The 14,535-nt window shown below is 37.0% G+C and overlaps 1 protein-coding gene across 9 annotated transcripts in view; it reads right to left on the bottom strand.

Moving 5' to 3' along the window:
* The window catches only part of RAB3GAP1 (RAB3 GTPase activating protein catalytic subunit 1), a 199,230-nt gene that overhangs the window by 91,847 nt on the left and 92,848 nt on the right, over positions 1–14,535 (bottom strand). For all 9 annotated transcript variants that reach the window (XR_008522745.2, XR_008522744.2, XR_008522746.2 and 6 more), the window contains exons 18-20: positions 12,121–12,258; positions 8,855–9,082; positions 95–191 (exon numbers count right to left, since the gene is read on the bottom strand). Coding sequence is in view for 5 of the 9 variants with exons in the window: in XM_024243364.3 (XP_024099132.1) it covers positions 95–191; positions 8,855–9,082; positions 12,121–12,258 (463 nt within the window). In the remaining 4 variants the exon portion in view is untranslated. The remainder of the gene's footprint in view (positions 1–94; positions 192–8,854; positions 9,083–12,120; positions 12,259–14,535) is intronic.

Below are 14,535 nucleotides of genomic sequence, written 5' to 3'. Positions count from 1 at the left end.
ATTTTAGAAAAGATTAAAGCCAGCATTAAATAAATTAAGCAAAATATACTTTCACTTTGGAAATGACTAATGACTAGTTAAATATGACATTTACCTTCTTCTTTTACCTTGAGTACAGCTGCATGAATCACACAAGGTAACAGGTGCCGAGCAAGGTCTGCAGGTTTCTGGATTGCCAGATAGTGCAGCACCTGAAGGAGGCACAGCACACACAAATGATCAGCGCAGGTGTCAAAGGATGAAGCAGCCACTTACAAAAGTGCAAATCCTCAGCCACTCGTCTTAATCCTTAACAAGACAGCACTCCAGGTAGGCAGCCACGACCCCAAAGGTGAGGATAATGTTACTGAAAGCACCTAAGAACTTCAATCTTTAATAATTATAAATATTCTATTTTTTTCTGCTTTCTTATGTAATACATGCAAATAAGGAAAATACAAAGAAAATAAAAACTACCGATTGATTACAATACCAAGAGAAAACAATCATTGACAGTGGAGCATTTTCATTTTAAGACACAGAATACATGTACTAAGGGCACCAATATTAAATATGTAAAATACTGCCTTTTAACCTGCTTTTCTCACTTAATATTTCTAAACATTGTTAGTGACTTCCCACACATTTTTTGGTTTTAGTTGTTTTGGGTTTTTTTTTTCCAATTCTTATTATAAGAATACAGAGAAGTATGTACAAAACACGGACCCTACCTTTAGGCTCCTTATTCAACAGTAGCAAAGATAAAAGAAGTATAACCCTATAAATATGTACAATTCTTTTACATCAATAAACAAAATTTTAAGAAGTATAATCTCATAATGTGAGTCTGACTGATAAATGCTCATGGATTTCAAAATTTAAAAAAAATACAGGTGATGCAGAAATTTTCCTGAAATCCTACTTCCCCAAAACCACATTTTCGTGTTTATCCTCTCAAACTACTTGTGTGTCCATTTAAACACGAAAATGTAGATGCATATGTAATTTCTTAACAAAAATTAATAACTTACATACTGTTTTATTATTTGCTTTGTTTATTTAATGACTTGTGGTGGACTTTTTTTTGGCTTAGAGTTTTGTCTGATTTGAAACTTTTTTTTAATTAAGAAATATACATACTAGAGTATTAGAAATAGTTTAAAGAAAACACCAGCTTAGGAAACAGAATGTTACCAGGCTTTTCCAAGTCCTCCTGTGTACCCTCCATCCCCAGAATTAACTACAAATCATTCTTTTGCTTTTCTTTATGGTTTTTTTTCACATATGTAGCCTTAAATAATATATTGTTTACTTTTGTCTAGTTTTAACCTTTATATTAATGGAATGTTTCTGTTTATTCCCCTCAGTGACTTGCTTTTTTTCATTCAGTATTTTGATATTTGTATACCATTCCAATATGCTATAGTTTACTCATTTTCACTGCTGTATTAAAATGTTCCTACATTAATAGTGGATAGCTCCTCAGTTTTTGGCTATTACAAATGATGCTCCTGTTAACATTACTGCACATATTTCCTGGTGCAAATGGCACATGTACAGCAATTACTTTAGGATATATACCTAAAAATTGAACTAGGAAATGTACAAGATAATTACTACAAAGTGTTTCAACAGATTTACATTCTTATCTAGAGTAATGAGTTCCCTCTGTTGTACATCCTTGCTAATACCCACCTTTCTGAATTTTGTTTTCCCCTGATTCACAGAAAAACAAATTTGCAGGAATAACATGAAATATGTGATTCCCCTTTACCCGGATTCACATATGAACTGTCTCCCTCCTCTGTTGTGGATCCCTTGCATCTTTCTCTGCTCTCATGTGTGTACACACTATAGACATAAACTTGTTTCGAATAATTTCAGAATAAGTCGCATACTCATGTCCCTTATCCCAAAATATCTGTATTTCCTAAAATTAAAAATATTTTATTATATAATCAAAATGCAAATGATTCTGATTATATACAATAAATTTAACATTGATAAAAATAATTGTAATCTAACCTACTATCTTTACTGCAGTTTTGTCAACTGATCCCATATGTGTCTTTTTTTTTTGAGACAGGGTCTTTCTCTGTTGCCCAGACTGGAGTGCAGTGGTGCGATCTTGGCTCCCCACAACCTCCGCCTCCCAGGCTCAAGCAATTCTCCTGCCTCAGCCTCCTGCGTAGCTAGGACTATAGGCACATGGCCACTACTGCCCGGCCAATTTTTGTATTTTTAGTAAGGACGGAATTTCACCATGTTGGCCAGGCTGGTCTCGAACTCCTGACCTCAAATTATCCACCTACCTCAACCTCCCAAAGTGCTGAGATTACAGGCATGAGCCACCGCGCCCGGCCGCAAAATGTGTCTTTTATGACCCTTTCCCTCAACCACTACAAGTCTTGGTAAGGATCATCCATTGCCTTTAGTTATCATAGCTCTTTAATCTCAACTAATCTGGAACAGCTTTTCACTCTGTCTTTTATAACACTGGCATTTTGAGTATAGTTTCCTCTTCCTCCCTACTTTTTGGCTAACTGAAATTCCATACTGTATTCAGATTTCCTTAGTTTCTAAAAATTGAGTTATAACTCACATACCATAAAATTCACCACTTTAAAATGGATAACTTCAGTGGTTTTTAGCATATTTGCAAGGTTATGTTACCATCACCATTATCTAATTCCAGAACACTTTCTTTCATCTCCCCCAAAAGAAACCCAGTACCCCAAAGCAGCCACTCCTGATTTTCCCCATTCCCAATCTCCACTGCTGCCAACTACTAATCTAACTCACTGTCTCTATGGACTTGCCTATTCTGGACCTTTCATATAAATGGAACGACGCAACATGCAGCCCATTGTATTCTGGCTGCTTTCACTGGGCATAATATTTTCAAGATTCATCCATGTTGTAACACATATCAGTGCTTCATTCCTTTTTATGGCTGAATAATACTCCATTGCATGGACAGATCATATTTGTCTTATCTGTTCATCACTGACAGACATTTGGGTTTGTTCAATTTTTTGGCTGTCATGAATAATGCTGTCAGCATGTATGTATGTACGTGGTTTCCTTAGTTTTTATCTAATGTCATTTTCCTGTTCCAGGATCCCCTTCAAGATACCACATTATGTTTAGCTGTCATGTTTCTAGGCTCCTGTTGGATGTGACAGTTCTCAGCCTTTCACTGTTTTTACTGACCTTGACAGTTTTGAGTTCTGGTCAAGTATTTCATAAAAACTCCCTCAATTATGGTTTATCTGATGTTTTTCTCATGATTAAGCTGGGTTATGTATTTCTGGGAGGAAGACCAGAGAGGTAAAGTGCCACTGTCATCACATCATGTCAAGAGTACATACCGCCAGTATGGCTTAGCCTGTGGATGTTAACCTTCACCACCTGGCCGAGACAGTGTCAGTCGGGCTGCTGCCCTGTAACATCACTCCTTTCCCCTCTCTGTGCACTGTACTCTCTGGGAGGAACACACCATGTGCAGCACACACTTACGGAGTGGGAATTAGCTTCACATCCTTGAGGGTGGAGTATCTATATACATTTAGAATTCTGCACAGGAGATTTGTCTCTTCTATCCCATTAATTTATATATCCAATCAATTATTTATACCAGTATGAACTCAAGGATATTTATTTTGTACTCTGAGTTACAATCCAATATTATTTTATTTTGTTGTTCAAATTGTTCCAGTCTTGGCCAGTTGGGAACTCTTTCAGTTGACTCCTGTGTCTTTAATATGCCCCCAAACTTGTGCAAATTTTTCTTTTTTCAAAATCTTTTTAAAATAGAATGTTTCTCATTTTGGGTTCATCTAATGTTCCCTCACAATTCCTGAACCAAATAGCATGTAAGTGGTGTTGGGTTCGTCAGAGTATCATAGCCCAATGTGTACGATCTCCATTTACTCCTCATTGGTGATTAATTTGGAGATACTGTCCTATTTCTCCACTTTCCTTGCAATGCAGAAGCATTCTATAGAGAAACACTTAAAAATCATGCAAGATGATGCTCTTCAAATTTCCACCTAGACTTAATATTCATGATTCTTGCTGAACCAATCCTTACTATGAACATGGTTGCAAAATGAAGACTTCCAACTCCAACATATCCCCTACATTTACCACTCATCTTTGTTCTGTAGGAAATGACCTCCCCTTTCCCCTAGTTCTTTGTTTATCCATTAATTATCAATATGGTTCCAAGAATTCCTATTTTTTCCAATGGTTTATAATCATTGCTGTCCTTAAATATTTACAACTCAAAATTGTCCCAGATTTGGCCAATGTGAGTCCTTTTTCAAGTTAGCTCTCTATGAAATGTCCCCATCTTTTTTTTAAAGCACTTCCTTACTGTCGAGCAATCCAGGATGTTCCAGGTTCATCTTGTACCTTCCTTGCCTCAACCTTGAAATCAGTCATTTTTCTGAGGAAAGCATGGTTACTAAAAGTAAATGTGTAAAAAAAGGAATGTGTAAAAAAAATCAAGCTATGTGTGCTCACTGCTATGAGGGTGTCAGTGCTTCTAGACTCTTTCAGAAGAAAGCCGGGGAATGTTTGCTTGTGTATATACATATACACAAATAGTTACTATGTCCATACCCACATACCTATCCATATTTTAAAAACCCGTAAGTCCACACCAATACCTCCAATTCCAATTCATTGCCACTGGGTTCTTCCTTGTCTTCCTTTATTGCATATTTGCATCTCACTTCCACAGTAAGAAATTCTGGCTTCCAATACCACCAACACATTTAGTTACTCACTTCACCTAACCAATAATACATCTAAAAGAGTTTCACAATTGCTGTACCCATATCATTACAAAAACCAAGCTTAGATAATAATAGGGTTCAAGATATATATATATGTTTTTTGAGATGGATTCTCACTCTGTCACCCAGGCTGGAGTGCAGTGATGCGATCTCGGCTCACTGCAACCTCAGCCTCCCAGGTTCAAGCAATTCTCCTGCCTCAGCCTCTTGAGTAGCTGGGATTACAGACGTGTGCTACCACCCCCAGCTAATTTTTGTATTTTTAGTAGAGATGGGGCTTCACCACATTGGTCAGGCTGGTCTCGAACTCCTAACCTCAGGTGATCTCACCTCAGCCTCTCAAAGTGCTAAGATTACAGGCATGAGCCACCGCGCCTGGCCTCAAGATTTTTTTTGCAGTCCCATCCCCCACCACAACTGAGAGTATACAGTCAAACACATTTGATGTGTCGATAAATCACCTGGATTAGATTTTCCATCCTCCCTTCACCAATCCCCGTCGGTGTGGTTATGTTACTCATTTAAAATACAACTGGATTAATGTATCTCAACCTGCTTTCAGGTTTAGGTTATTTTTCCTCTTTCCATTCTTGTTATTTTTTGGAATAAGTAAAGCATAGGCTAGCACAGTGGCTCACACTTGTCATCCCAACACTTTGGGAAGATGAGGCAGGAGAATTGCTTCAGGCCAGGAGTTTGAGATCAGCCTGAGCAACACAGTGAGATCTAATCTCTATAAAAAATTAAGAAAAATAATTAGTTGGGCATCATGGTGTTCACCTGTAGTCCTAGCTACTAGGGAAACTGGGCCAGGAGAATCACTTGAGCCTAGGAGTTTTAGGGCTATCTTTCTGTTGTTCAAGTGTGTTTTTGAGGAGCGTTTTATTTTCTTCATTAAGATTTCAAATATTTTCTGTTAAGTATTTTACTTTTCCCCTTACAATGAAAATTATATTTAGATCTTCTAAATGGTTATTAGTGTATATGAATGCTACTGATTACTGTATGTTAACTATATATCCTGCTGCCTTCCTGGATTCTTTTGTTTTTATTAGTTTTAACATTGACTTTTTGAATTTTTCCAAGTATAGAGTCATATCACTGCAAAGAGTTCTTCTTTCAACTCCCATGCCTCTGCTTTCTCTTGCTAATTACACTAGCTAATACCTGCAGAACAATTTTGATTGGCAGTGGAGATGTCAGGCATCTTTGCTTTGTTCCTGACCTTAGTGACCCCCTAAGGCTTCCCAAATTAAGATGCTGTGTTTAGGACTAAAGTTTCTATATATTTTCTTATTTTAAGGAAGTAGCCATCTATTCCACTCTTTTCCCAAGAGTTAATTTTAAGTTAAATTTGTCAAAAGTTTTTTCAGCATAAATGGAGATACAATTTTCTGCTTAAATCTATTAATGAAGCAAATTATATAAACAGACTTCTAAATAATCATCCTCATATTTGATCAACATGTATTATTTTTTTAAAATGATATTAGAGTCTGTTTACTTCAGATTGTGCATTAAATTTCTTAAGTATTACTGGTCTGCTATTTTTAAAGATACGCTATCTTTATCAGGTTTAGGTACCAATGTTATAGTTGCTTCACAGAAAGAAGTTGGAAAATTTCCTCCAATTATTATGTGTTGAAATAATTTATGTAGCATTGGGACTATATGGTTTCTTGATATTTAGTTGAATTTCTCTGTGAAACCATCTGGGCCTGGTTCTTTTTTATGTGGCAGTTCCTTGATAATTGTCTCTATGAAAATTTGTCTGTTTATACTTTCTGTTTTTACTGGGGGTAGTTTTGATATAAATTACATTTTTGGTAGGAATTTCCCTAGGAAATTGTCTAATTCAACTTGATTTTCAAATTTAATACACAGAGATGTGCAAAGTAGTATTTTTAACACATTTCCTCTGTATCAGTAGTTACTAATATGTGCCCTTTTTGTCATTTATTATTTTACTATATATATGTGCTTTCCCTTTTCTTGATTAAATTAGCTAATGGCTTCTCTATTTTGTTGATTTTAAAAGAACTAGATTGAACTCATTAATTTCATCTGTTTTGTGTTCTCTACTTCATCACTCTCTCCTTTTCATTTGCTTCCTTTTGTTTTCTTTTGATTTGACTCTTTTTCTAGGGTTTTTAGTTAGGAATTTAATTCATTTATTTTCATTCTTTTGTTTTTACTGATACAGGGCTATGAAAGTTCCTTTCATCAATTTCTTAAGTATAGCCTATAGGTTCTAATATGTAGTGTTTTCATCCTCATTGTTTTTCAAAAATTCTGTACTTTCAATTTGTATTTTCCCCTTTCACCCATATTGTTTAATAGAAAGTTTGTATTCCATTAATTTTCTAGCCTGAGTGGTAGGCTATACCATCTGGGTCTATGTGAGTACACTCTATGATGTTCCCATGATAACAAAATTGCCTAATGAGGAGCTTCTCAAAACGTATCCTCTTTGTTAGGCCATAGGGACTGTATTAGTTCTGTCTTAGTATTCTGATTTTTCTCCTTAAAGGAAACTAATGAATTGAATATTCCAACTTTTCTTATCTTTCATTTATACTACTTTCTCTTCAATTCCTTTTACTCCTATATCTCATTTTCATTTTCTGGGCTCTTTTCCCACTTTTCTTCAATGCCCTTTATAAAATTTAAACTTGGGCCTCTTGTAATTTAGTCTTCATTTTTTATATGGTAATCTTTTTTCTTTTACTTCTATCCTGAGCTAAATCAGTTGTGGTTTCATTTCTTTGTGGGGTTTTTTGGTCCATCTCTGTTCTTGATTTTAGTATTTCTGATTAAACATGGTTTTGTCATATCCTTCTTAACTGTTTGAGGATATCTGATTCAGTTTGGAATGTTATGTTACAATTTTCTTCTGTTTTGTAACTGATTTTCTGGGAAATATTTTCATTACCTGAAGTGAGCTGATTTGCATTTTCTGTTTTGTAAAGTAGTTTTATATGGATGTGGTCTGTTCTCTTCTATTCCTGGTAATATCACAAACAGCTTCAAAGTGCCCTCTTCTGAAGTTTCTTTAATGGATAGAGGGAGATGAGGGAGACTGGTTGTCTCGTTTTTCTTTCATTTCTGCAAGATCCTTAATTTTCCCCTCTTATTTCCTTTTTTCTCATCATTCCCATCCACTCCTTCTTTGTATATCTGATTTTCTCCAAGGCTCTATTTCTAGCCCTGTTTACATTCAGGTCCCTTCCCTGTGGCAAGTGCTGTGAACTAGCAAACCCTACCTGTGTTCAGTGTTTTGGCATGTAGTGTTAGGCTCTCTCTTTCTAGGGTGACTTTGTGTTTCATCTAAGTCTTCTGTATCTCTTGGCTCTTTTTCTTTTCCTGCCCCCTACTCACTATATCTGCATAGACTTACAGCAGCGGGAGCTCCACTGGAATTTGACTTATTTCTCTATTTACTGTTAATTTGAAGGTCACTGAAATTTCTATCTCTTAGGAATGCTGAATGCATGGATTTATTTACTTATTGATTTCATGGGTTTTTTTTGGGGGGTGGAGGAGGTAGGAAGGTGTGCAGGGCAATTAAATATCAAGCAGGTGCCACTATATCTCCATAAATCCAAATGTTTTTTAATAGCTGCTGCAAAGCTGGCCACTAATGGATATACCATAATTTATTGAACCAAGTCCCTGTTGTTGGAAACTTTGGTTGTTTCTACTTTTTCACTTAAGAACTTTGTTGAACATCATTTGTATACATAGATCTTTGTATATTTCTCATTATTTCCTTAATAAATGTTTTGGTAATAGAACTGCTAGCTCAAAGGACATACCCATTTCTAACACTTTTAACATATACTGAGACAGTTCAATGGTAAGCAGTCTGTTTAAACTATGCATGCCTGTTATTTGCCCTATTTGCAACTAGTTCTAGAATCTTAAATGTGAATAGTAGATATATGAAACGCTCGTTGAATTTCAATGCTTTGCACCTCAAGTGTGTCCAAAGCTCTCACGTCTATGACAGTGAGTTCCTAAATCACAAGAACAGTAATTTTCATTATAGTATTAGAGACTCAAACCTCAATTACCTTTTCTGCTTCCCGTGTATCATCGAAGAGTCTCCTTTGCCTTCTAGCAGGAATTGGCTTAGCTGTTTCCCAGGCTTCTACCCACATATTGCTTGGAATCTTCATCCGGGCACTCAGTTCTCCTTTCAGCACCACGTTGCCCTTTTCATCAATCACCTCCTCTTCAATATAATCCCGGGGTGAATACCACCTCACAAAATCTTCCAGGGAGCAACCTGGATTAGCTGCCTAAAATAAGACAAAAAAATTCAGCAGAGTCAAATGAAAATCAACAGTTACTGATAAGCCTGTTTGCAAAATTGTATTTTCAAAAAAAGCCTATCTAATCTTTACAATCTAATGTGTAAAATGAATTTGGATGTCACCTTTAAAATAGGTCAGATGTTAAAGTACCAAAAGCATTTTATTTTTATTTTCTCAGCTTTATAGAAAAAGAAAACATTTTCATTTAATGAATTTGGATATAAAAACTCGATGTAAAGAGAAAATCATTTCCTTAAACACATTATGTGTTACACAGCTTAGTTTCATATTACAGTATAATAACTACTCAATACTAAGAAAAGTAAAAATTAAATAATACACCACATGATCAGAATAACACAGTGATGGAAAAGTTCTGTTCTTCTTTTCCTCAATAAATCAATACTGGTTCTGCAATAAATGTCAGCTAACCTCAAAACTGTTCTATTCTGCCATCAAATTCTTGTACTTTATATAACAAATTACCATCAAATTAATTGGTTTTGTGCTGTTAACGAGTTGGAATTCAAACGACTGTTTTTCAGGCTTCTGGAACCATACTGATTTAAGTTTTACTCAGTGGATAGTTCTATAGAATTAATGATGATGTATGCCAAAAACCTTTCAGTGATTCTAACTTCAAGCCTGTAAAAAAAGACGAGGCTTCCCAGTGTTTGTGGTAAGGCACAGAGGTCTTTCTGCAAGTGTTCCAGTGATGTACTAGTAGAGTCCTAAGGATGGGCATGAAAACTACCATGATGAGAATGTTCTGTCTTAAATGTGAAGAGTAAAACTACCAGTTTCTCCTCACTGGGCTCAAGGGCTACCAGCATGACCATCCCTACCATCTTAAGATATACCCCTGAGGGCATATCCCCTAGAAGATCCTTCACTGACTGTCAACAACACAAATGTAAAAGGGTTATGATATGGTCCATGGCAAAAGCAGTGGGTCAAGATTATTTCATGATACTGGGTGTCTCAGGATTCATGTACAAAGATCTAGATCTTAATCAGTCAACATCATACCCACATGAAAACATCCTAGGAAACCAGAGGCCCAGAGTAAAGAGCATAAACTTTAAAAGAAAATAATATTCACTCATACACTATAGATTATATTGAAGAAAGGCATTTCATACCAAAATTCTTCCTTCTGGTTGTCCTTATTATACTAGGCTGAACATAGCTACCAAGAGAAGGCCAAGGTTCACTTGAGCTTATCTTCTCTTTACTGTTAAAGGTATGTACCACAAGGGCATGCTCCAGAATCCACCCTCTCCTTCTGGAACTCTGAGGTGTAGGTATAGGTGCCCAGGCACATATTAGTATGCTTCCAATGCTCTGGGGACTCTCAAGAGCCCCTAACTCATCCCTATACAAAAAGTAAAGGCAACCATATCTATTTTAGAATAACTACATATTTCCTTAAATGTATTATCTGATTTCTGCATATGGGTGTATATGTAAGTTGACTATTTAAATTACTGTCTATTTTCTGGTTAAAACAATGTCATATAAGATTTGCAGGTACCCAGGTTAGCCCAAAATAGTCTAATGAATCACAGTTTTGCTGAAGTGCAGTGTTAGAGGAACTATAAAGAACCTTACCAAGAAGGACTAGTATGTTTCCATGGGGAAAAACTTTCATAGTTCCTATTTGGAATGTCCTCCCGTGCATGCCTCTGCAAAGACACTGCAGCAGGACAGGGAAAGATGACTCTGAAGGCAGCTAGAGGTCAGATGGAAAATTACTGCTGCAGAGGCTGGTATTTCCTGCTGTGCACACACACCTTAAGCCAATTCTCTTCTCTACCTTTTGGTTTGACATGTGCCCCAAGAGCCAACTGGCTTCTCTTTATCCACTGTACCAACTATTTGTTTTAAAGCAACTCATCTCTTTCTTGTCACATGGCAGTATAGAACTTGCAGATTTTCTGTATCATTTTAGTCTCCAAGGAAAACATACAGCTCTTAAGAGGTTCACTAAAGATGTTTTTCATTTAGAAAAGATGGGTAAAATAAGCAGGAAACAAAAGGCTCCCTTTTATTATCACTTAAAACTGCTAGCAAAAAAGGATGAAAGTGGCATAGGTGTTTGTGGAGTGTTTATGTTTAAAAATAATACACAGGTGTTTCAGAGAAAAATCAAACTCACACTGGCCTAAACAGTACAGAAGCAGGACTGAGTAGGGGATATGGATTGGGAAGGTGGAGGCCACCACAGGTTAAAGAGGGAAGTCTGGGCCTGGGGATAGTTCAGAGTATCAGCAGTAGGAAAGGAAGCCCTGTAGCCCATGGGGCTACCCACTTGGGGTTTTAAAATATACGTGGACTTGCCTGTGCTTTCAAAAATAAAAGTCCTTTCTTCATTCCTAGTTTTTAAGCTAATAAGCCAAATGTCACCATTCTCTGAATCCTATATGTTCGAAATACAGACCTGTATCCAACCCTAAAATATTCTTCAGATAGCAAATGCCTACTCATCTGAAATAGTGCCTCTTCTGAGAAACCTTTCATGACCTACTCAGCAGTCAGTCTTTTTGACTCTGCCTTCATAAGAGAACTCATGACAATTCCTTACATATCTCCTCCCACAACCTCAATCAACTGTAACTGAGGGTAAACACTGTATTTCTTAACTCATCTAATCACAGTGCAAGGTAAACAATAGGCGCTCAAAAGTTTGTTGAGTGAAGTGACCCATGTTAAATCCTAAGTTTCCTAAAAGTCTTCCATTAAATTGGCTGAACACAAAGAAACCACTCTAATTCACATATAGAAATGATTCTATTCTCAACTTTCAACTATTAATAATACTAGATCTTTGCTTTTTTAAAACTTAAGAAACAAGTTTGACAATGTCCTCTGAGGGGATGGTGGCAGAGTGTTGAACTACTAATGAAATCCAAACACTTAACAAAAAGACATTCAGGCCTTTATACCACTTTACAGAGTGATTTTCACAGTTTCATCCCAGAATAGCTCAAAATAGACCCCAGAGCTCTGCAAGTGTGACCCACCTTAAAAGACTCCATATCTGAGAGCAGACAGGCACTCTGCATGCGTGCTCGGAGGTGAGCCCCTTCTGCCGATGTACCTAATTTAGCTAAAACTTCAGACTGCTCTTCTAGCAGATCTTCTGTCATAGGTGCTGGTTCCTGTGAAGCACAAAAGGACAAAGCTCACAAACAGCCCTTTTTAGAAAAAGAAGTACCATAAAAATAGAATAAAGACAACATTCATTTCAGCTGTTAGCGGTCACAAGATGAGTATTTTAAAAAATTCAGAGAAATGCATAAGTTTTTTAGAACTTACATAAAAAAGGTAACAAATTAAGAAAAATAAATACTACTTTCAGACCTCCTCCCCCTCACAGATAAGACTACCATGTTTCCCTTGAAGAGGATTGATAGTAAAAGACAGAGGAATTTGGGTCCACTGAGCAACATTTTCCTGCCTATTAGTGATAAAGAAATGAAGTCCTAATGATATTATTATATATGTCATTACTAGCTGCAACAAAATTTTAATTGTAAGTAATAGAAATGGTTTGATATAGAAATAATTGCTCTAACAGGGCCGGGCATGGTGGCTCATGCCTGTAATCCCAGCACTTTGGGAGGCCAAGGCGGGCAGATCATGAGGTCAGGAGATCGAGACTATCCTGGCTAACACGGTGAAACCCTGTCTCTACTAAAAATACAAAAACAAAATTAGCCAGGCATGGTGGCGGGCGCCTGTAGTCCCAGCTACTCAGGAGGCTGAGGCAAGAGAATGGCATGAACCCAGGAGGTGGAGCTTGCTGCAAGCCGAGATCGAGCCACTGCACTCCAGCCTGGGCAACAGAGTGAGACTCTGTCTCCAAAAAAAAATTGCTCTAACAATGATCATCTCTGGTTATAGAACTATGAGTTTTTATTTTCTTTTCTCTACAATGAACATGCATCACTTTTAATTATCCTGCAAGTACCAAGCAAGAATCTCACACTGAGATTTAGGGTTGAATAACAACCTGTAATGTAGTATTGTATAATGGTTAAGAGCTTGGGCTCCAGAAACTATATGCTATGTGTTTAAATCCCAGCTTTGTGACCTTGGGCAATCACTCAACCCTCTTTGTTACTCACTGTTGTGAAGAACAGATCCTGGCACATGCTCGATAGATACTAGCAATTAAAGATAAAATACTTAGGTTATATTATAGGCTTCATACCTTCTCTTTGACTAGGGTCAGTATACTTCTCAAAATATTTCAGTCAAGTTCACAAATTATATTCAATCTCTCATGAAGGAGTATACTCAAGAGCAGAGGCCTTCATTCTTTCTATTAAGAAGGGGCTACATTTCATTGGCCTACAGCCCTGAAATCACAGGATGGGAAGGAAGTAAATAGATAGAGAGGACACTGACTATCTCTCCCACTTGGAAATTTGAGCCACTTATAAGTGGAGAAGAACATGATAAAGAGAAGAATAAGCAGCAAGTTGCATGTGGGCCACACATTTTCACATATACTGTTTCTGAATATGCCCAAAGCATTCTTATATACATGGACGCATGGGATCACTGAGAGGGGTAAGGGAATTTTGCAAGTGATGAAAATGAGGTGCAGAGATAAAGCGCCTTGCCCAGGATCACCAAGTGGCAAAACTACCAAGCAGCAAACAGAAAAGAGAATCTAGGACATCAGTTTAATGCTGACTTTTAAGAATTACTAGCTTGAGGCTGGGTGTGATGGCTCAAGCCTGTAATCCCAGCACTTTGGGAGGCCAAGGTGGACGGATCACTTGAGGTCAGGAGTTCGAGCCCAGACTGGCCAACATGGTGAAACCCCGTCTCTACTTAAAAAAAAAAAAAAAGATACAAAAATTAGCTGAGCATGGTGTATGCCTGTAATCTCAGCTACTCAGGAGGCTGAGGCAGGAGAATCGCTTGAACCCAGAAGGTGGAGGTTGCAGTGAGCCAACATCGCGCCACTGCACTCAGGCCTCGGTAACAGAGTGAGAATCCCGTCACAAAAAAAAGAAAAGAATTACTAGCTTGGTTCCAATCCACTGGCTAAGGACATTTTCTTCTAGCCCTGGCTCTAGTATATTGGGGTAAAGTCTTCAAACTTTTTCTAGCCATGTATTTTATGTTGTGACCTAAGTCTACATAAATGGAACACAGAAGTATGTTTGAATTCTTATGAAGCAACTATATGAAGTCATTATTTTTCAGTGAAGAGGCAACTGATTAATGGCACATTTTGAACTAACTTCTAAAGCTTGAAATTACATTGGTTTCAACTGGGATCATTTTGAATTCCAACCATTTCATATAAGTACACTTATAATGATCATAATTCAAATAAAATTAACCTTAAAATAAGAAAGTAAAATGGACTAAAATTTTGCCTAGATTTACCTAACGGCAAAATATAAAAATTAATTTCT

The sequence above is a fragment of the Pongo abelii genome, chromosome 11 (genome assembly GCF_028885655.2).
Source record: "Pongo abelii isolate AG06213 chromosome 11, NHGRI_mPonAbe1-v2.0_pri, whole genome shotgun sequence".
NCBI lineage: Eukaryota > Metazoa > Chordata > Mammalia > Primates > Hominidae > Pongo > Pongo abelii.
This window is presented reverse-complemented; position numbering and strand designations above follow the sequence as displayed.